The 23,591-nt window shown below is 45.0% G+C and overlaps 2 protein-coding genes across 2 annotated transcripts in view; one reads left to right on the forward strand and one right to left on the reverse strand.

Moving 5' to 3' along the window:
- The window catches only part of UGGT2 (UDP-glucose glycoprotein glucosyltransferase 2), a 90,052-nt gene extending 78,969 nt beyond the window's left edge, over positions 1-11,083 (forward strand). Inside the window, exons 33-39 of the mRNA XM_056862131.1 lie at positions 520-604; positions 3,777-3,959; positions 5,395-5,555; positions 5,839-5,953; positions 7,763-7,879; positions 9,481-9,654; positions 11,003-11,083. Of these exons, the coding sequence (XP_056718109.1) occupies positions 520-604; positions 3,777-3,959; positions 5,395-5,555; positions 5,839-5,953; positions 7,763-7,879; positions 9,481-9,654; positions 11,003-11,083 (916 nt within the window). The remainder of the gene's footprint in view (positions 1-519; positions 605-3,776; positions 3,960-5,394; positions 5,556-5,838; positions 5,954-7,762; positions 7,880-9,480; positions 9,655-11,002) is intronic.
- Positions 11,084-18,409: 7,326 nt separating this feature from the next.
- DNAJC3 (DnaJ heat shock protein family (Hsp40) member C3) overlaps positions 18,410-23,591 on the reverse strand; it is a 40,154-nt gene continuing 34,972 nt past the window's right edge. Inside the window, exons 10-12 of the mRNA XM_056861893.1 lie at positions 20,503-20,635; positions 18,713-18,861; positions 18,410-18,564 (exon numbers count right to left, since the gene is read on the reverse strand). Coding sequence (XP_056717871.1) covers positions 18,410-18,564; positions 18,713-18,861; positions 20,503-20,635 — 437 coding nt within the window. The remainder of the gene's footprint in view (positions 18,565-18,712; positions 18,862-20,502; positions 20,636-23,591) is intronic.

A 23,591-nucleotide genomic window follows, 5' to 3' on the forward strand; every position in this document is an offset into this window, starting at 1 on the left:
TCTGAGTTGTGGCTTATGAATGCTGAGGCCCAGCTTGCTTGAGCTGTATGTGCAAGAGGAGAGCTAGCATGGTGTACTGGTTAAGAGCAGTGGTTTGGAGCGGTGGACTCTGATCTGGAGAACAGGGTTTGATTCCCCACTCCTACTCATGAGCAGTGGACGCTAATCTGGTGAACTGGATTTGTTTCCCCACTCCTCCACGTGAAGCCAGCTGGGTGACCTTGGGCTAGTCACAGCTCCCTTAGAGCTCTCTCAGCCCCACCTATCTCACAGGGTGTCTGTTGTGGGAGGGGAAGGGAAGGTGACTGTAAGCCGGTTTGAGTCTCCCTTAAGTGGTAGAGAAAGTCGGCATATAAAAACCAACCCTTCTTCTTCATCGTCTTATTAGACGGGCTTATTACTGGCTTTCTTATCCCTGGTTGTGAAGATCTGAAATATAAAGTTCTCTTCTGGCATTTCAGTTGTAGTGTTACGTTGTTTATATGCTAATGTTGTCATCCGTTGAATTTCCCTCCCCAGAATTATGATGCTTTCCGTTCTGCGTCACACCAAGACACCGGTTAAATTTTGGTTCCTGAAAAACTATCTGTCACCAACATTTAAAGTAAGCACAATTCTCTCTCTCTCTCTTAAATTAAAGTCCTCAGTGAGACTTTTTAATAAATCACAGTGCTTGGCTTTTTTAGCTGACAGGTGTTAATGCCAATTCTTATTTTGCTTCTGATACCATGAATTAAATGTTACGTAAAGCAACCTCATTGCCTTTTTCATAATTAAGTGTCATCTCTGTCTGTATATTTTTACAGAGATATCCATAGCCATTTTCTGCATCGGTAGTGCTATCAGGACATCTCATTAGTAGCTTGTTAGACTTCTTCTGAGGTAACAGGACGGGTTTTTTTGTAAGCTGTTTTCCAACAGGTTCTATAACTTTAAAAGTCCAACAGTGAAATTACTCAAGACTGTGCATCACTTGATTCTGATCCATAGAGTAGGGGTGAGGAGAAAGCAAGCAGTTTACTCTTGATAAAAGGTAAAGGTAGTCCCCTGTGCAAGCACCGGGTCATTACTGACCCATGGGGTGACGTCACATCCCGACGTTTACTAGGCAGACAATTTTTTACAGGGTGGTTTGCCAGTGTCTTCCCCAGTCATCTTCCCTTTACGCCCAGCAAGCTGGGTACTCGTTTTACCGACCTCGGAAGGATGGAAGGCTGAGTCAACCTTGAGCCGGCTACCAGAAACCGACTTCCGTCGGGATTGAACTCAGGTCGTGAGCAGAGCTTGGACTGCAGTACTGCAGCTTGCCACTCTTGGAAAATGCTATAATTATTGTTAAGAAACCAGGAGGGAGCCAGGAAACTATGCCCACCCCCCCGCAGCAAATTTGCCATTCAGCTGAATGTTTTCACAGCACCAATTTTTGGGCAGGTGCTCTTCATCTCCAAGATGAATTCTTCTCTCTGGAGTCAGAATCCCAACTAGTTGGAGAAGGTATTACTTAATCGCAAAGTGTGCCTGAAGAAATACGGCAAACACACTTGAGTAGTCAGATCCAGAAAATGCCTTTTCTTAAGGATCATTGGTTTTCTCAAAAGCTGTATCTGTGGGCACTGTGTAGAAAAGGAGGCCATGGTTTCACACTTTCTAAAGTAAAATATTTCCTAAAAGATTTGGTAGTTGGGGGCCTAATAGGGAAAAATAACATGAAGATCTGTTTACAAAATGCCACAGAGCTAGAATGTGTTTCAGTTGCAAAAAATGAACATATAATAGTGCTTTCATAGAATCATAGAGTTGGAAGGGACCACCAGGGTCATCAAGTCCAACCCCCTGCACAATACAGGAAATTCACAACTACCTCCCCTCACCCACCCCTAGTGACCAGAAGATGGCCAAGATGCCCTCCCTCTCATCATCTGCCTAAGGTCACAGAATCAGCATTGCTGACAGATGGCCATCTAACCTCTTCTTAAAACTTCCATGGAAGGAGAGCCCACCACTTCCCAAGGAAGCCTGTTCCACTGAGGAACCGCTCTGACTGTTAGAAAATTCTTCCTAATGTCTAAACGGAAACTCTGTTGATTTAATTTCAACCCGTTGGTTCTGGTCTGACCTTCTGGGGAAACAGAAAACAACTCCGCACCATCCTCTATATGAAAGCCCCCCTCAAGTATTTGAACATGGCTATCATATCCCCTCTCAGTCTTCTCTTCAGGCTAAACATACCCAGCTCCTTCAACCTTTCCTCATAGGACTTGGTCTCCAGACCCCCTCACCATCTTTGTTGCCCTCCTCTGGACACGTTCCAGCTTGTCTACATCTTTCTTAAATTGTGGTGCCCAAAACTGAACACAGTACTCTAGTTGAGGTCTAACCAGAGCAGAGTAAAGCGATACCATCACTTCGCATGATCTGGACACTATACTTCTGTTGATACAGCCCAAGACCGCATTTGCCTTTTTAGTTACCGCATCACACTGCTGACTCATGTTCAGTGTTCGGTCTACTAAGACTCCAAGATCCTTTTTGGTACTTTTGATCCTTTGCTGGTGCTCTAATACCAGATTAAGTTGTTAAAACATATTAGAAAAATAAATACCGTTAAAGTAGCAGCAAAGGGTATATCGGATTCCCTTAGGAATGTATATTTTGCACTAGAAGGTAGGTTCTGTGGTTCTGAAGAAATGAAACCAACTAGACTTCACACATTTTTCTCAGCGCCACTTAGAGTAAGTAAAGGAATGTTATTATCTAATATGATGTCCAGAGAACATCGTGGATAATAATAGATAATGCCCTTGTTTAGATCAACATGATATTCTTCTTATGAGTTCCCGGGAATTGCAGTTCTTTTCTCCATGTGATCTGCGTGCTCTTACTGTGGCTTCTTCCGCACACAGATTTTGCTCTGCTTTGACATCCAAATCAGAACTGGGGGAGGCGGGGGATTGGAGCAGCCACGTAGTGTTGTTCCTTAACTGTCCACTGTCTGTTTTCCCCTGCTTTTATTCAGTCCTTCCCAAACTTGGTCTAATACGATCCTTTGGGAAAGATCATATTCAACATGTGTTTGAGAGTGTGGTGTAGTGCTTAAGAGCAGTGGTTTGGAGCGGTGGACTCTAATCTGGAGAACTAGGTTTGATTCCCCACTCCTCCACAGGAGCGGTGGTTTGGAGCGGTGGACTCTAATCTGGAGAACCGGGTTTGATTCCCCACTCCTCCACATGAGCGGCAAACTCTAATCTGGTGAACTGGGTTGGTTTCCCTGCTCCAACACACGAGGCCAGCAGGGTGACCTTGGGCTAGTCACAGTTCTCTTAGAGCTTTACTGGATTATTTGATGTTGAAAACTATGGGTTACGCACATAAAGATTCTCTTTATACCATACTTAGAAGAGGAGATACTTGCCACCAAAGATTGATTGTCATTATGTTCAAAGGTGGTGTCCTCTCATGTTCTATGCGCCATGGCTTTTTACTTTGTCACATGTTTTTCTTAAGTGCACATACTTGTCCTAGTTAGCTTTGACTTCCTTACAGGCGTCTTTGCCAGGGATTGGGTTAATACTTTGACCTTCTACGATGGTATTGGATTGCTCTGTCGTAAAAACAAAGTGGCCTCCAAGAATACAAATGTAGGCCAGACCTGATTTAGACATCAAGACAAGAGAACCCATAGTTAGGAAACATCAGTGGAGTTTCTCGTGTGACCTGGACTAATGACTTGTGTTGGCAGTGGTGTGCTCATAACTTTCTTCCCTGTCATTTGGTAGGAAGTCATCCCTTACATGGCAAAAGAATATGGATTCCAGTATGAGCTTGTTCAATACAAATGGCCCCGTTGGCTTCATCAACAGACAGAAAAGCAAAGGATCATCTGGGGTTACAAAATTCTGTTCTTGGATGTTCTTTTCCCACTGGCTGTGGACAAAATAATATTTGTTGACGCTGATCAGGTACAAAGTCCCAAGTTTGTAAAAGTTCACCTAGAGGGCTATTGGTGTTGGTTCGGTGTGTCCCCTCACATGGCTGCATATCTGTCTCATGACCAGATTAGTAGGATCAAAAGTAAAGCTTTCCCTGGACTGGATTGTTTCAGTTTGTAAGTGGGGCACGTTTTGAATAGTCCCCCCATTAAAATAACATGTCATGGTGTAGTGGTTAAGAGGAGTGGACTCTAATCTGGAGAACTGGGTTTGATTCCCCACTCCTCCACATGAAGCCTGCTGGGTGACCTTGGGCTAGTCACAATTTTCTGGACTCTCACAGGGTGCCTGTTGTGGAGAGAGGAAGGGAAGGAGCTTGTAAGCCGGTTTGAATTTCCTTAAAAGGTAGAGAAAGTCGGCATATAAAAACCAACTCTTCTTCTTCTTAACATGTAGGACTAGATGTTGGGGAAAACTTCTGGTTTAATGTTCCCCCTGATGTGCTAATTATGTGCTGGGAGGGCTTTGTGGGAGAGCCTTTGTATAGAAGCTGAGTGAGTGTTGGGTTGGAGAAACCGGCAAGAAGTTGTTTGTTGCCACCCTTCTAAACCTGCTGCTCAGCCGGGTGACTTGCACACTTCGTATCTGAGCTGCAGCTCTTGGGAGGCTGGGCAGTGGGGTAAGGATCCTAGTGAGGGTCCCCATATTCTCTTAAACTTTTGAAAGGGATTCTCATCTTGTGGCTTGCTTGTCACTTAACTGAGAATCATCCTTGGGGGCTCATCAGCCGAAAGCCAACCTCTTCGGATATCCACGTGTACAAATGACCACACACCATGCTTCTAAGTGCTCAGCTAAAAACTATGTAAGAGCTGGAATCCTACTATGTATGAAGCATTTATATGGAAGAGTCATCCGAGATACAATGCTGAATGCCCAGCGTGGTCCATCTTATCTGCTGTCTTCTTAAGGATTAGTAGTGTGCTTAATGTTACTATTTTTTGCTGGAAAAAACATCATCCTCTTGGCCCGTGTCAAGTTTGTGCACCCAATAAACAATGGCATGCTAATCACTTTCTCAAGATGTATTTTTTTTAAAGGAATCAAATTTTACTCTTGTGACTTGACCAGCAAAGGCTGTTAATAATGTTTCTAGAACATTCTAGAAGATTTGTTCTTTGTCTAAATAAAAATAGTAATCCAAATGTACTATATTTGCACAAGTCCTAATAGACAGAGGACCCTCTGGGATTTTAAGGATTTCATTTGGAATATATGCCAGACAACGCAGGGCTGTTACATGAAATGTATCCTTTCTCTTCCAGCTGAATGAAAATTTTGATAGCTGCTTAAAAATCTTCTAGCCTATGACACAATATGGCCAAGATGGCCTCCTACCATAAAAATCTCTGTCTCTCTCTCTCTCTCTCTCCAAACTATCTTGTTTCTTTCTCCTAACGTCTAGATTGTAAGAAGTGACTTGAAAGAACTCAGAGATATTAACCTGAAAGGGGCACCTTATGGTTATACGCCATTCTGTGACAGTCGTAAAGAAATGGATGGCTACCGTTTTTGGAAGTCGGGCTACTGGGCTTCACATCTTGGAAGAAGAAAATACCACATCAGGTAGGAGAACTAAGTCGAGCAATCTTTTCTCCATTTTCTAGCGTATAGAAGTTTATTACTGTGCTTTTTTTCTGCCAGTGTTCTTTGCTGAGAATCTCATTAAAGGGGAAATTCTGAAGGGCATGTAGATAAAAACATTAGAACCTCAGCTGTTTTGTTAGCTCGCCATGTGTGCTTTATCTAACGATTACAGGAGCGACATTTGGGTCTTACATTTGCCGTTTTCTTAAATGCTTTTAAATAATGTTGCTCCAAAATTTACTCTCGTTTTTTTTTCCTGTAGCGCTCTATACGTTGTGGATCTGAAGAGGTTCAGGAAGATTGCTGCGGGAGACAGACTTAGGGGTCAATACCAAGCGCTCAGTCAGGATCCGAACAGCTTGTCCAACCTGGATCAGGTATTCTACAACAGATTTAAAATGTCACATATATATGCAGTGCTGAAATGTTAAGTATCTGAATACCTTAGCGTCTCTTAGGTCATTTATGCATGGGTACTTGGACTCATATTCGCCCCCTGTCTGACTCGGTTGTTCCTTGGAGTTCTGCATGAATTTTCCGTCCATTAGAAATTACCTCGCTGCCAGCCCTCGCAAGGTCCGGGTCTTCCCATTCCTCTGTTAACCCGACTCTTAACTCTCCCCTGAGCTCAGCCTGGCTCAAAACTCCGTGCAGAAGGCAAAGCAGGGGAAACAGAAGCTGGCTTTCTCTCACAGCCAATCACAAAGCAGCTTGTAAAGAGGCAGGGATTCAAATACTTCCTGCTTCCTCTGAGCTCTTTCTGAGCAAAAGAAAGGCTTTTTAAAACCAAGGCTTGGATTCCCCCCCTTCTTTCATTTTGCTCTGTTTTGTTTTTGGTTTTTTGTTCTTAAAATGTTTTTTTATGCGGCAATTGGGTTGGGGGGGAATCTTCTCTCACAGTGAGCACTGCGAAGTAAGCCATTTACAAAGCAGCATTTAAAGGGGAGGGACTTGATTTGAGTTTGGAGACTGGTAGTGTAGAGATTCCCAACTAGAAAGTGTGGGTCCAGTCAGCAATGAACCTCAGGTTCATGCATAAATGACCTTAGTGGCTTTTCAACAGGACAAAGACAGGATGGAGATTCTCCAAGACAGTGCAAATTATGGGGGAGTGCTGGCCCCTGTTCTCACAGGTTACCTACCAGTACCCCCTTGTTTCCCTGCCCATGGAAAGAATGGGAGAGGAAGAGAATCCCTTTCTTATTCATACTGCAAATGAGATTCAATGTGGGCAGGTGTAAAATGATGCATATTGGGGCAAAAAATCCCAACTTCACATATACGCTGATGGGATCTGTGCTGGCAACGACAGACCAAGAAAGGGATCTCGGGGTGGTAGTGGATAGCTCGATAAAGATGTCAACCCAGTGTGCAGCTACTGTAAAAAAGGCAAATTCCCTGCTGGCCATAATTAGACGAGGAATTGAGAATAAAACTGCTGATATCATACTGCCCTTCTACAAATATGTGGTGAGACCACACTTGGAATACTGTGTACAGTTCTGGTCACCACACCTGAAAAAGGATATCGCAGAGCTTGAGAAGGTGCAGAAAAGAGCGACCAAAATGATCAGGGGGCTAGAGCAACTGCCTTATGAGGGGCGGTTAGGACGCTTAGGGCTGTTTTGCTTGGAAAGAAGGCGGCTGAGGGGAGACATGATAGAGGTCTATACAATTATGCATGGTATGGAGAGAGTGGACAGGGAGAAGCTTTTCTCCCTCTCTCATAATACTAGAACACGGGGTCATCTGCTGAAGCTGGAGGGTGAGAGATTCAAAACTGATAAAAGAAAGTATTTCTTCACACAACACATAGTAAAATTGTGGAACTCCTTGCCCCAGGATGTCAACTGGCTGTCAACTTGGGGGGCTTTAAGAGGGGAGTGGACATGATCAGAGGAGCATCCCCATTATATTAGGTGCTTTGGAACACAGGTAGGATAATGCTGCTGTAGTTGTGTTGTTTGTGGGTTTCCTAAGAGGCACCTGGCTGGACTTGATGGGCCTTGGTCTGATCCAGCATGGCATGTTTTTATGTTCAGTAGCACAGTTATGGGAAGGAGGAATCCTGTCTTTGACACAGCCTAGTTTTGTTTCAATATCCTTCGCAACGTTCCAGCAAGTAGAGTTTCAGAACCACCATTTGCAGTATTAATTTGTGGGTTATCATTACCATTTTTTTCCAGGATCTTCCCAACAACATGATCCATCAAGTGGCCATTAAGTCTCTTCCTCAAGAGTGGCTGTGGTGCGAAACTTGGTGTGATGATGAATCCAAGCGAAAAGCTAAAACGATTGATCTGGTAAGTCAGTGTATTACAACCCACCCACCCCCAAGTGTTCGCTCTAAGTGTGTTTTTCTGGCCTTTGACTAGGGACTGAACCTGGACCCTTCTCGGTGCAATTCAGGTCCTCCACCGCTGCGCTGTGGCCCCTTCCCCACAAAAACACACACAAATATCTTGGCTCATGCAAAATACAACTGTGGGTTCCTTTTTAGGAAGGGCAAAACCGTGCCAGCCGCAGTTTACTACGTCTTTGCTTTAATGGACTAGCTTGCGTCGTTGAAGACTCCTGCCAGATTTCATATTCTTGCCCTTTTTTTTGTTTGTTCTAGCAGAGACAGAAGGAAAAGTTGGGGATGAGCCAGTTGAAAAAGATGAATGGTGGGGATCGAAGACTCCCCGGGGGCCGGTGACAGATGGTCCTGTTTATAAAAAGAATGCTTTCCAGATGTTGAGGCGGCCTAATAGAGCAGTGATTGAAAAGCATAGCACGCTGTTCTCTCAAATATTAATAAGCAGGGTTTTTTGCCAGAATCATTTGCATAGTAGTTTGCTGATGTGTCAGCACAGTTATGTTTTGGAACCAAAATAGGGTGTATCTCCGGACTTAACGGGCGTTAATCTCCTGCCAGCCTACAAGCTTGCTGAATAACCTTTGGAAAGTATCAGCATCCTTTTATATTGGTCAAAAAAGGGATCTGCCCGTATCCTACCAGTATGCTCAGCAAAATTCGATGTTTTCCTCCAGCTTACGTGTTTTGAACAAGTTACGTTGATAGAAGGCTCCTTGGTAGGGTTGCCAGCTCTGGCTGGGCAAATACCTGGAGATTTTGGGGGGTGGAACCTGGGGAGGGCAGGGTTTGGGGAGGAGAGAGACCTCAGCAGCTACAAAACCATAGAGTCTACCCTCCAAAACAACCATTTTCTCTGTCATCTGGAAATCAATTGAAATAGCGGGATATCTCCAAGTCCCATCTAGAGGTTGGTAACCCTACTCCTTGGGCTAGAGGAAGACATCTTGCTTTGCTGAACAGATTGGTAGGATACAAAGCACTACCAGTAGGGTTGCCAAGTGCCCAGTGGTGGCAGGCAAAATCCCACCAATCCACCCCACTGCCCGCTGCCCAGCTAAGGGTCAGCGGGCAACGTGTGCAAGCCCGCACACTGCACCCATGTCATTTCCAGGTTTAACCAGAAGCGATGCGGATGCTCTAGCTACCTCTGCCAAAACTTATGAAAGTTTCGACGGAGATTGCTAGAGCGTCCACATCACTTCCAGGTTCTCATCGCACACCCCAGCCACACCCCTGAAAAGTTTCCACCGGTGGAGCTAAGGGACCTGGCAACCCTAGCCATCAGTGGCTTACTTCGTGGTTGTCTGACTTTTCCCTTGACTTTATCACTTGAAAGTCTTTCCCAAAAGCTGTTTCTGACTATATAGTTTGATTCTCAGCAAGTCCATCTCCCAGACCTCAATTTAACCTATGTATCATATTCCTTAATTGGTGGGTTGAAAGCTTTATTGATGATCTCTTGTACTTGATTGAGAAGCATGCTTACTGTTGTTTTGCCTGAATGTTTTTGCTTGTGTTTTTTTCCTTCAAATGAACAACTTTTAGTGTAACAATCCAAAAACGAAAGAACCCAAACTTGAAGCTGCCGTCAGGATAGTTCCTGAATGGGCTGAGTATGATTCTGAAATACAGCAGCTAATCAGTCGAAACAGAAAAGAAAAGAAAACCATGACCCAGCCCGCTCGAAAAGGTGAGGCACTGAAGACTTGTGGGAATGAGGTGTGGGGAAGATGCCAAATGAAAGGTTTCGTGTTGTTCCAAATTTGTGCTACAAAAGGCAGTCCTGGCTCCAGGATGTTGGGGGCTCTTTGGAAAATCACTGTTGAGGACTTCCTTAACATGGAAGAGATGGAGTATGCAAACATATCTTCTTGGGCTCTCTGTGCAAATTTCTCTACCTTTAAGGTGTGAAAGCTGGACATTGAAGAAAGCTGATAGGAAGAAAGTAGATTCCTTTGAAATGTGGTGTGGGAGGAGAGTGTTATGGATACCGTGGACTGCCAAAAAAACAAATCAGTGGGTTATAGATCAAATCAAGCCTGAACTGACCCTAGAAGCTAAAATGATTAAACTGAGGCTATCGTATTTTGGTCACATTATGAGAAGACAAGAGTTACTGGAAAAGACCGTCATGCTAGGAAATGTTGAGGGCAGCAGGAATGGAGGAAGACCCAACAAGAGATGGATTGACTCAATAAAGGAAGCCACAGCCCTCAATTTGCAAGATATGAGCAAGGCTGTTAAGGATAGGAAATTTTGGAGGACTTTGATTCATAGGGTCGCCATGAGTCGGAAGCGACTTGAAGGCACTTAACACACACAAGGTAGAGAAACCCACCCTCCTCAGTCGCCACCCCTAAAATCTCCAGGTGTTTCCCAACCTGGAGCTGGCGACCCTAGAGATAAGAAAACCTGTGTCTATAGCTAAGTTGTGCCCCACACATCTGGGATAAGTTGTATGCTAGTGAGGCAGTTGGTATGGAGTCACCTAAAGTTCCCTTTTTATTTCCAGTCCATTCAAGACCCTTTAGATTATAACTCCAAGACTCAAGAAAAAAGTGGCCACCAGGAAACATAGTAGTAGATAACATTCCCCCACGCATCCCTCGGCTAGGGTTGCCAACCTCCTGGTGGTGGCTAGAGATCTCCCATTAGTACAACTGATTTCCAGATGACAAAGATCAATTCCCCTGGCTGCTTTGGAAGGCGGACTCTATGGCATTATACTTCATTGAAGTCCCTCCCCAAACCCCGCCCTCCTCAGGCTCCACCCCCAAAATCTCCAGGTATTTCCCAACCTGGAGCTGGCAACCTCAGCACAACTTTGGGAATTATTGAGCTAATGTGTGGTTCCTGGCTGTCTGCTTTTCTAAAGGTGCCACTTTATAATATCACCAACAGCTTGGACAGAGGATTAAGACGTCAAGTAAAATAAATGATTCCAGGGGTAATGAAAAAATGACATTAAGAAAATATCCAAACAACCTCAGCTGTGTTAATTAACACGTTTGTTTGGTTTTTATAACTGGTGGCACACATAACAAATGTGCGCTTTTTTCTGTTGCAGATGCCAAACATGACGAACTTTAAGCCCTCCTTGGAATTGGTTGTGCCGGCACAATTGCCCCATTACCACCCGTGGACTTGAGGGGAGTAGGAAAAAGGGACGAAGCCGATCAGACCAGGGATGTAAATAGTTCAGAGACGCTCTATTTTTTAAGATTCGCGAGTGTGATATTAAATTAAAAGGAGAAAAAAAATTACTTTGCCTATTTTAATTGCAAAGCGAAGAACAGAATGCAAAGGAAGTCCAGCAAAAACGATAAGGAAGCCCAACGGAAAACTATAGTTCTACGATTGCTAGTTCAGCCTGATGGGCTTTCTCCCCCCCCCCCCTTCTTTTGTTTCCAAAGGCCGGGCAATTTCTGGTGCTATTTTCCCTAAGCACAAAGTGCTTGTATTCCATACGCGGTTCTGGTCGACAGCCTCGTGCTATTCAAAGTGTGTGTCTTTGTACGAGGCGAGGTCAAACTGACTGACTGGAGCAAACAGTGTGCCTCTTCCGATACCTTGAGACAACAGAATTTGAAGTCTGAATTGCATTTTTTTCTGTCCTCTATCCTGTAGCTTCCTCAGACAACCATACTGTAATCTACTGATTTAAGAATCAACTGGAAAACAATTTCTCAGTGGATTAAGCACTGGATTAGAAGTGCCTCACAATTTCATTGTTCACCTTTTTCTCAGTGTCGTTTATAAAAAATGTATTTAAAATCGGTGATGGGGGGTGTACTAAAGTTGTTTCATTCCCTTATTAAAACTGTCAAGTTGTTAGCTAGTGTTTTAATTTGTTCCAAGTGCATAAAACCTACACATTGTCAGCATATTAAAAAAATACACCTTTCTTCCTAGTATTGTGGTATACTGAGCCTGGGGAAACCTGGGTTCAAATTCCTACCTGGACATTAAGCTCACTAGTGACCTTAGACCGGACATTCTCACACCCTCACATACACATGCACTCAACATGTCCTCACAACAACACTGCGAGGTAGGCTAAGAGCTATATATACACCACCCTCAGCTCCTTGGGAAAGGGCAAGATTAAAAAAAAACTGAGTGGGTAAGGGTGCCCTCTTATGCATGTTTTCTTGGAAGTAAGCTCTCTAGTGCAGAGGTGGTGAACTCAATTGTTATGAGGGCCAGGTATGACATAAATGCCACTTGGCCGGGCCATACCTCGCCAGCCCAGATGGGGGGTGGGCTGCCTCAGCTGGCTGGATAAGTGCTCTCAAGGGGCCAGATCCAGCCCGTGGGCCTTAAGTTTGACACCCCTACTCTAGTGAATTCAGTGAACATACTCTGCAAGCATACTCTGTTCAGTGAACATACTCTGCAAGCAAGCATAGGGTTGGGCGGTATAAAAATACCAATAGGTTAGTAATGTCTCTCGCTCTCTTTGAAGAGCTTCCCTTTTTACTGTACTCCTCCAGTGAATTGTCTGGACCTTACTATTCTGTAACAATTTAGCTAGGGAAGAAGTTAAATTGATGGGTAAAAACAGTTGTCTGGGTGGTTGGGATGCTCCAGGTCATTTTTTAAAACATTAAACAGTTATATTTTTTAAAATTGCAACTTATATCAAATAAAAGAAAAACCTTTCATTGCCAGTTTGCTTATCTGTAAGGATATCTCAGAATCAAATGCCACAATCAAATGCCTGCTGTTTTGAATGAACTCCTTTTCCAACTTGCTGTAAGGTTTCCTCGTGTCCTGGTACCATCACAGTGTATATTTCCTTGGCCTGGCCTGGGGCAGCCAGTGCTATAAAGACCAAAGCATTTTACTGGGGTGGGGGTAGGGTTGGCAGGTCCCTCTTTGCCACCAGCAGGAGGTTTCTGGGGCAGAGCCTGAGGAGGGCGGGGTTTGGGGAGGGGAGGGACTTCAATGCCATAGAGTCCAATTGCCAAAGCGGCCCTTTTCTCCAGGGGAACTGATCTCTGTCGGCTGGAGATCAGTTGTAATAGCAGATCTTCAGATGGTACCTGGAGATTGGCAACCCTAGGGGGGTGGAATGGGTGGGGGAAACACGCATTGTGGAAATGCCACTACTGCGTCTCCAGAACTGGCCCTATTTTGGTGAGGGAAAGAGTTGTGTGGATTCCTCCACTGTGGTCCATATCCCAACACTGCAGGGTGGGAAAGAGCCATGCTGTGGTAGCCAGTGTGCTATAGTGGTTAATAGCGGTGGTTTGGAGCGGTGGACTCTGATCTGGAGAACCGGGTTTGATTCCCCTCTCCTCCACAAGAGCGGCAGAGGCTAATTCAGTGAACTGGATTAGTTTCCCCACTCCTCCACATGAAGCTAGCTGGGTGACCTTGGGCTAGTCACAGCTCTCTCAGCCCCACCTACCTCACAGGGTGTCTGTTGTGGGGAAGGGAAGGTGATTGTAAGCCGGTTTGATTCTCCCTTAAGTGGTAGAGAAAGTCAGCATATAAAAACCAGCTCTTCTTCCCCGGCCATTAAGGCAAAAGGACACACTTCTACACTGCCTGCCGCCAAACATTTATATTGTTTACATCACACGCATGAAGTGCAGAATCCAAACTTGGCAAGCGACTTGACGTGCTCTTGTCACCACAAATTTAATGTGACTGTTTGCCAACACAGGGCAGCTTCCAGACATCCAAAAGAGAATTAAAAAATGTAATTTTTGTAGTGCATTCTTCAACTCAAAGCATTGTTGGAGAATATCTGAACAAATAAAAATGAAGCTGCCTCATTGTTTTCGTGTGATGGGGACTGGGCAGTAGAGCAGCCAGAAAGGAAGCAGTCTAAAATAGGGGTGTCGAACTCAATTGTTACGAGGGCCGGATAGGTAGGGTTGCCAGGTCCCTCTTCGCCACCAGCGGGAGGCTTTTGGGGCAGAGCCTGAGGAGGACAGGATTTGGGGAGGGGCTTCAATGCCATAGAGTCCAATTGCCAAAGCGGCCATTTTTCTCCAGGGGAACTGATCTCTATCTGCTGGAGATCAGTTGTAATAGCAGGAGATCTCCTGCCACCACCTGGAGGTTGTGTGAAATAATAGTATCAAGCTCACTAAGTTATATGCAAAAGTGTGATTATATTATATACAAGTGAAAGGAGCCAACAATGGTAAGGATACATACATGAACATATATACAAAGATAGAATGCAGCTAGCAAGCTACCAAACAAGATGGTCAGTTTCAACAATTTCAACAGTTTCAACAATTGTCTTTCAAAGGTAAGTACAATGACTTATTCTATATATTTCTTTCCAGGGAAGAAGATGGAGCCTGGAGCAGATAGAGGCACATCAAAGCTGCCTCTATCTGCTCCAGGCTCCATCTTCTTCCCTGGAAAGAAATATATAGAATAAGTCATTGTACTTACCTTTGAAAGACAATCGTTGAAACTGTTGAAACTGACCATCTTTGGTAGTTTGCTAGCTACATTGTATCTTTGTATATGTGTTCATGTATGTATCCTTATCATTGTTGGCTCCTTGAACTTGTACATAATATAATCACACTTTTGCATATAACTTAGTGAGCTTGATACTATTATTTCACACAGCTTGTCTATTTAGTATCGGTGCTTTATTTTTGCTAACCACCTGGAGGTTGGCAACCCTACAGATAGGCCATAAATGTCACTTGGCCGGGCCATGCCTTGCCAGACCAGATCGAAGGGGGGACTGCTGGCTCGTGGGCCAGATAAGGGCTCTCAAGTGGATGGATCCAGCTCACAGACCTTAACGTTTGACACCCCTGTATTAGAGGCTAAAGCATAGAAGCCCCTGCCAGAGGATGTAGCGATGGCCACAGGCATTGACGGCTTTAAAAGGGGATTAGACAGATTCATGGATAGATCTGTTAGTGGCTACTAGCCACGGTGACCACAGCCAATATCAGGGGAAGGCCTTGGCCTCTATGCCCGTTGTGGGACCTCCAGACTAGTCGGCCACTGTGTGAGGATGCTGGACTAGATGTATTTACTCAGCATACATGAAATTCCAGGATGCCCTCTTAATACAGATATAGAGTGATTTCTGGAAGAAGAAAAAGATCTCGAAGCGAGTTCATATTTAAGGCATTTAATAATAAATACCAATATCTTTCTACAGCAACCCAGAAAACAACCACTGAATTGCTGTAAATGGCTTCCTTAAGTTTCCAAAGAGAAGAAATAAATGCATTTCCCGCCCATGGACCCTCTCTTCCCACCCTCATCCAATGGAATACAAGCCCATGAAAACACTGGTACAGTGGAAAAGGATCTGTGGCACATAACCAGTTTTTTTTTAAACTATGGCACTCTTGTTCATATTAATCTGGTTTTACACACCCAAACACACACACGAAGTGAGCTCGCTGGTTTTAACAGAAGCTTGAAACCAGTCGATAAAACTAGGGTGCAGCTTTAATCAAAAATTGTTGCTGCTAATACACTGCCTAGCATGCTTTCGAATGTCTTATCTTCAAAAGAACTTCTTAGCTCCATAGCACTGCCTTTTTAAAAAAATGTTTTTGAAGCTTTACAAACATTTGGACTGTGCGCATCTCCCGCAGTGGCTTATGTTAATTGACACAGGCTGGTCTTTACTGATGTGATTACAGAACCTGCCTTGATGGACTCCTGGATCAATCTAACTTGCAGTTGTTACTGGTGCTCCAGGCAACGGCGACTGACTCGAAAAACCACGTGTAGCCATGCAAAATAGGACTTGTCAATGAACTTCCTCGTCAGACCCAAAACGTGGTGAGCCTGAGCATATTTATTCAGACACAAGCCTCACTGAGCTCAGTGGTGCTTACTCCCTTGCAACTGCATTTAGGATCGCAGCAGAAAGCAAGGATTACTCTCTACCCCCTGGCGACTCTGCTCCTTTTATGACTATCGTCAAAAGTGAAGTGTTTTAAATACAGGGGAGGGGCTGCGGCTCAGTGGTAGAGCATCTGCTTGGCATGCAGAAGGTCCCAGGTTCAGTCCCTGGCATCTTCCGTTAAAGGGACTAGGCAAGTAGGTGATGTGAAAGACCTCCGCCTGAGACCCTGGAGAGCTGCTGCCGGTCTGAGTAGACAATGCTGACTTCAATGGACCAAGGGTCTGATTCAGTATAAGGCAGCTTCACGTGTTCATGTGTGTGTTCAAAATACATGCACTGAGGGCACTGTTGCTATGTAATAACTACATCTGTGACAGGAAGGCCTGAGTGATTCCCATGAAGATACAAACAAAAAGCAAAAGCATTCTTCTGGAATTGTTCATCTTTGGGGATTTCCCAGGAATATCCCTAAACAGCATTCTCACAGCAAGGTTAGAGGTGATGTTATTCAGATTCACACAGCCCTTCTTTGGGGGAAGCCGTTACAAGACAGTCGTCTTCCGCCACCTCTCTTCTCAACAGGCTGGGCATGATCTCTGGACACAGTCAGTCAGTGAAATCCAAGCCTCGTTTACATGCTTGATGTGAGGGTTCTCTCCTGGCTACAGATCTGCCTGTAATCTGTAAAATTCCCAACCCAGCAAGGAAAATATGCATGGAATTGTATTCCACGTTCAGGCCTCCTGTGGGACTTGGGCAGGTGTGTATGAATTATATGATACCATTAATGGGCTCTCTAGATTATTATGGGGTTATTCTTGAGGTTTTGACTGGAACGCTGGAGTAAGAAAGGGTGGGTGGGGAATTTAACTAGGTTCTAAAATTGCCTTCTCAAGGAAGGCTGGATTTTGAAAACATTTCTCAAGGTTCAAAATTGTGTAATGAGATGGTGTACTTGGAATGCACTTTGTAATGTCAAACATAAGGATACTGGAAGAGAGTCCCAGTTCCTTAAGCCAGCCCAAGAGGTAAGTCAGACTTGGTGTTCGTTGATTTCCAAATTTCTTGGTTAATACAGCGAGGCCCCTTACGACTTCACAAAAGGTACCGACCCAAAATGCTTCAAAATGATGCATGTTAGTTAATATCTGTAGGATACTGATAAATGCCCTTTAACTTGTTCTCAAAATATCTTACAACCACAAACCACAACACTGTCATATTACAAGTTCACCCAAATCATACCCCCATCCCTTTCTTTGAAGAAATGGTCGCCAGGGCGGAAGTGAAATTTTGCAGATTTGGCACAATAGTCATTGAATGTTCAGTCTACTCTAATGCCAAGTGTCCTTTTGAAAAAGAAAGAAATCAGAATACTGTCCACAAGCCAGTCTCCTTTCTATAAACGTAAGTCTCAGAAAGCAATCCCCAGCAGGTCTACTCAGAGGTAAGTCCCATTTTAGTCAATGGGCATACTCATAGGACAGTGTTCTTAGGACTGCAACCTTATGGATGGCTTCTATTGAACATTTTGGGCATTGGAATGACCTGAAGCTGCATTCAGCCATCTTACAGAACAGTGGTACAGAAAGAATGCACAGGGACCCAGTTTGGGGGGGGGGGGGCAGACACACGCGCAGCCCTAGAAACAGTTCAGGTTTGTGCCCATTTTTCTTAACCATTGTGCCCATTTTTCTTAACCATAGTCAAGTGTCTGAATGCAGTCTTGCTAAAGCATTATCATAATGTCATCCTAAAATGTAGCATACAAGGGGTTATTATGCCTACTCCTAGGCAAGTTCTCAGTAAGCTCAAGCCCCTTCTGGAATGGGCCCCACGTGTACTGCAAGGGCAGACCTGCATCATAACTCAGGAGTTTTTGACAAGATGACATCTTACAGGAGTGACAGGGAGGCCCCCCTCCAGTGTGAGGCACTGTGGTGTAGTGGTTAGGAGAGGTGGACTCTAATCGGGTGAACCAGGTTTGATTCTCCACTCCTCCACATGCAGCCTGCTGGGTGACAATGGGCTAGTCACAGTTCTCTCCGAACTCTCTCAGCCCCACCTACCTCACAAGGTGTTTGTTGTGGGGAGGGGAAGGTGATTTGTAAGCCACTTGGAGACTACTTAAAGGTAGAGAAAAGTGGGGTATAAAAACCAACTCTTCTTCTTCCCAAAGAGCAGCCAATCAAAATATTGGCATTTATACCGAAAAATATTGTACTTTCTCATCATTTCTACAGAGTCCCAGAAAAGTCACTAAAAAGTATGCTAAAATTTAAAGTGCATTCTTGAATAAAATGTTTTCTTTTACATGGATTTGTCTTGGGCTGAAGGGTTTTGAACCACTTTTGAAAAAGGGGCCCAGGGGCTTCAGCCTTAACTATCCTTCAATGTCTTTAGTAGAGGTCAGGAATCTGACATCCAGAAATATAAAATCAATTTAGTACTAATAGGACTCCCATTGTATCACATTCTTTCATGTGCTAGTTTACCCTTCCGTCACAGAAGGGCTAATTTTCATTCAAGTCCTTGTTCAAAGATTTCACTATTTTAAATTACTTAGAAACAAAATAATAAAACGAAACTTGTAGAAGCAAGGCAGGCAGGGAGGAAAGTTTTCTAACTGAAGTGGAACTTAAATTTAAAAGGTCCTCCAGAACTGAAGGGGTCAAACCCCTGCCAGGAATTCCATCCTCGGTGGAAAGGGTTTCCTCCGCCTTGCTGGCTTTCCGCATCCAGCGGGTCTTCTCCGGCATCGAATTTCCGCCGCATTTCTAATAAAAAAAGATGGATGCGCAAGCGTGAGATCATAAAAACGTGACAAACAATTTGAATGCACCCTGCAAATAAAATGGTGAAGTTAAAAGGAAAAGGGAGATGCGTGAGCAATCAGGAGTCTGCAGGAGCCTAGAGCTAACAGACCTGGATCAGTGAGGACTTCTTTGGCAGCTGCTATGTCAATGAACTTTTTCTCTGCTTTCTTCTTCTCTTCTTCGTTCTGGAAGTTATCTGGGTGCCACTGCATTGCCTGCTTCCTGTACGCTTTTACAATTTCTTGTTTTCTGGCATTCCTGTAGAAATAAACAGAAAGTTATTTGCAAAATGAACTTCCCAGTGGTTTTTGTGCCAAAACAAGACCTCGATTTGACCGGATTTGCAGGTCTTCACCTGGAAGCGACGCGGCCATGTGAAGCAACGCCAATTTCCCCCTGCTGCTCCAGTTTGCATTGGAAGGGGACATAGGGGAGCACCAGCAGGGGTTTGCCGGCCAATTGTGGACAAACAGCATCCCTAACTACAACCCTTATTCAACAGTCATTTTAGCATTCCTACTCCCTTCCCTCACAAGAACTACCATCCAATTTCTGGCATAACGTTAGTATGCCCAGAGGCACACAAAATACTTCCTCTATGAACTAGGGTTGCCAACCTCCAGGTACTAGCAGGAGATCTCCTGCCATTACAACTGATCTCCCGCTGATAGAGATCAGTTCCCATGGAGAAAACGGCTGCTTTGGCAATTGTACTCTACAACATTGAAGTCCCTCCCCAAACCTCCAGGGAGATTCCGCCCCAAAAATCCTCCCCAAAAATCAGGCTCCGCCCCAAAAATCTCCAGACATTTCCCAATCCAGAGCTGGCAACCCTACTGTGAACAAATTACACTCAGTTCCTTCCAATAGCTAGACTTCTATAAGCATCATGCATTGTAGGCGATAGTGTCTTTGATTTAGAAGCCTGGGCTCAAGTCCTTCCTCAGCCATTATGGGATGGCCTCTGGGTAACTCGCTGTCTTTCAGTCTAACCTAAAAAGGCAAATGGGATCCTGGGCTGTACCAACAGAAGTATAGTGTCCAGATGAAGTGAAGTGATGGTATCGCTTCACTCTGCTCTGCTTAGATCTCACCTAGAGTAATGTATTAAGTTTTGGGCACCGCAATTTAAGAAGGATGTAGACAAGCTGGAATGTGTCCAGAGGAGGGCAACAAAGATGGTGAGGGGTCTGGAGACCAAGTCCTATGAGGAAAGGTTAAAGGAGCTGGGTATGTTTAGCCTGGAGAGTAGAAGACAGAGAGGTGATATGATAACCATCTTCAAGTACTTGAAGGGCTGTCATATTGAGGAGGGTGCCGAGTTGTTTTCTGTTGCCCCAGAAGGTCAGACCAGAACCAACGGGTTGAAATTAAATTAAAAGAGTTTCCATCTAGACATTAGGAAGAATTTGCTTACATTTAGAGCAGTTCCTCGGTGGAACAGGCTTCCTCGGGAGGTGGTAAGCGCTCCTTCCCTGGAAGTTTTTAAGCAGGGGCTATATGGCCATCTGTCAGCAATGCTGGTTCTGTGACCTTGGGCAAATCATGAGAGGGAAGGCATCTTGGCCATCTTCTGGGCATGGAGTAAGGGTCACTGGGGGTGTGTGGGGGGGAGGTGGTTGTGAGTTTCCTGCATTGTGAGGGGGGTTGGACTAGATGACCCTAGTGGGCCCTTCCAACTATATGATTCTGCCTTACAAGGTTGCGGTGGGGATAGAAGAACCGTCTTCATGCATCTTGGCCATCTTCTGGACATGGAGTGGGGGTCACTGGGGAGGTAGTTGTGAGTTTCCTGCATTGTGCAGGGGGTTGGACTAGATGACCCTGGTGGTCCCTGGAGCAGGCTTCAACTGTAGTGACTAAGTAAATACGTAAGGGAGTCGCCTTTCAAGTGCTCACCTTTTCACTCCTAAAATTTTGTAGTAATCTCTCTTCTGAGACTGCTTGAGCATCCTCTGCGCTCTCTCCAGGCCTTCCAGGATCTCTTGATCATCGTCATTCTGCTCCTTCGCAGCTTCGTAGTCCCGAATGGCTACCCAGAACACATAATGAATGTACCTTCAGTTATTCTGCCATGATTTATCTGCTGCAGATGCTTAAGTCTCAGATTTTTTGTTTTGTTTTTGCTTATGCCAAGTAAATTATCATCTGATTTATTTGAGTGCATGAACGTAAGAAGCTGCCTTATCCATCAGACTGCTGGTCCACCTGGTCCAGTATACTCTCCTTGGGCTAGCACGGCTCTCCCTGATTTCAGGCAGAAGTCTGTCTTTTCTGTCCTCTCAGCTGCAATCCAAAGAGGCTCCAGATTTAGTTCGAGGCCCTCTGAACACAAAGCACAAATTTTGAGCTATGCACTCTCCCCAGGAACCAAAGACAAGCCTTTTAGCAGATCTGAGGCGGCTCGACAAGGGGTATTATCTGAGACCCCTGCCTAGGGTTGACAGATGCCTGCTGGTAGTGGGAGACCTTTCAATCCCCACCAATCACTGGCTGCTACCACTCAGCATGGTGTAGTGGTTAAGAGTGGTGGTTTGGAGCAGTGGACTCTGATCTGGAGAACCAGGATTGATTCCCCACTCATCCACAGGAGCGGCGGACGCTAATCTGGATTCGTTTCTCCACTCCTACACATGAAGCCAGCTGGGTGACCTTGGGCTAGTCACAGCTCTCTTAGAGCTCTCTCAGCCCTACCTACCTCACAGGGTGTCTGTTGTGGGGAGGGGAAGGTGATTGTAAGCCGGTGTGATTCTCCATTAAGTGGTAGAGAAATTCCGCATATAAAAACCAGCTCTTCTTCTTCAACTGGGTGCTGGGAGGAAAATGGTGGGCAAAATGGGAGGTGCTCAATCAGCACCCCCAACATAATGGCGTCACTTCCAGTGCAACCCGGAGGTGAGGTCATCACCTGGGGTGACACTCTAGCATTCACTCAAAACTCTATGGTCAAACCCCGCGCAATGACATCCCTTCTCCAGGTCGCCCCCAGCCACCTGCTGCTCCACTAACTTGACTAAGGCCATTATATAATATGCTCCTTCTCTGTAAAAGTAAGGATTTCCGAAACTCAGTAGCTTGGACTAAAGGGGAGTTTTAAAACAAACATACAAGATGGATTTCCATAATTGCATTACTGCTCTAAGCCAAGAAATGGAACGTTTAAGCTTCAACGGCAGCGGCCTTTGCCCGGGCCTGCTTTGCATTCCCTGTGTAATGAGTCTTTTCTGGTTTCTCCGTTTCTAATCTTGGAACGTCTCATTACGGATCTAAGACTCCTAGCTTTTCTAAGTAAGACAAAGTATTTGCATCAGATTATCTTCCAGCAGCTGTTCCCTCTCAGTAGGCATTACATTCATCTTGTTGTTGTTTCTGGGCAAGCCGGCAGGAAATGGTGACCAATTTATATCACTTAGACACTTGGGGGCTGCCGGCAATTCTTTCCCCAAAGATTTTTTTTTTTTTAAATCCTTCTGATGCCCCAGTGATTTAAGCATCCATCCGCCAGCAAAGTGCAAACATTACTTCTCTTTCATCCACACTAGCTGGCCTACTGTGATGAGCCTTGCTCGCCGTAGACTTTTTAAAAAAACATTTTGGCCATTCGGCTCGGAAAGCCAGCAGGAGACGGCCACGGCTACATCTGAATCGGAAAGGGAAGCTGCTGGGGCCTTTCCAGCACACAGCTTTATTGGTCCAGTAACATTAAGCACCGGACGCCCTCATCTATTCCATCTAGCGAACGCATTATAAAGAAAGCCTCATGACGAATGCCTACCGCAAAACAGCCTTTTCCGTTTGTTGCCAATAGGCAACCGCAATACACCCCCGCTAGTGGGGAGAGGGCACCCCCATGCTGTTAAAATAATCCAATTTATATACTCCCCCCCTCCCCCAGCTACAAAGCATAAAAGGTAGCCACTCAAACGTCCAGGTCTCCCCGAATGTTGCTGTACATTTAGGACCGACAGCTCGGTGAAAACCACACGAGTACCGACCCTGAGTTTGAGCCTTTGGCAGTAGGGTTGCCAACCTCCAGGTAGTACCTGGAGATCCCCTGCTATTACAACTGATCTCCAGCTGACAGAGATCAGTTCCCCTGGAGAAAATGAGTGGCGGAGGAAGAGTTGGTTTTTATATGCCGACTTTCTCCACCACTTAAGGGTGACTCAAACTGGCTTACAATCACCTTTCCTTCCCGTCCCCACAACAGACATCCTGTGAGGTAGGGGAGGCTAAGAGACTGTGACTAGCCCAAGGTCACCCAGCTGGCTTCATGGGTAGGAGTGGGGAATCAAACCCGGTTCTCCAGATCTGAGTCTGCCACTCTTAACCACTACGCCCAATTAAAGGCTGGGCCAGAGAACTGGTCCTCCATTCTGTACTCCGGTCTCTGTATGTAAACTGTATATTATTAATGGGATAAGGAAGCGCAACCGGAGAAAAATCTCACTTTCTTTGAGATCTGAGCCCTTCCATGCTCCCACAATGCCACTAATCAACACATTGGTATGCGATTCCTCAAGCCTTGCTGTTAATTGCTCAAGGGCTTGCAAAGAAAACCAAGGAGATGGCAATCATCCTTCCCCTAGACACTCCACCTTCAAATAACAAGACACAGTTCTTACAGCTGTTAAAGAGAAACTCCAAGCACAATCAATCATGACACAGTGACTGTTAGAACATATTGGGTGGGTGGGGCTCAGAATAATTTGTTTTGAACCAGATCCTACGATCTCATAAGAATTTAAGAAAAGCTCTACTGGATCAGACGAAAGGTCCATCAAGTCCAGCAGTCTGTTCACACAGTGGCCAACCAGGTGCCCCTAGGAAGCCCACAAACAAGACGACTGCAGCAGCATTGTCCTGCCTGTGTTCCACGGCACCTAATATAACTGGCATGGCTCATCTGATCCTGGAGAGAATAGGTATGCATCCTGACCAGTATCCATTTTAACTAGTAGCCACAAATACCCCTCTCCTCCATGAAC

This window comes from Euleptes europaea, chromosome 16 (genome assembly GCF_029931775.1).
Source record: "Euleptes europaea isolate rEulEur1 chromosome 16, rEulEur1.hap1, whole genome shotgun sequence".
In the NCBI taxonomy this organism is placed as follows: Eukaryota; Metazoa; Chordata; class Lepidosauria; order Squamata; family Sphaerodactylidae; genus Euleptes; species Euleptes europaea.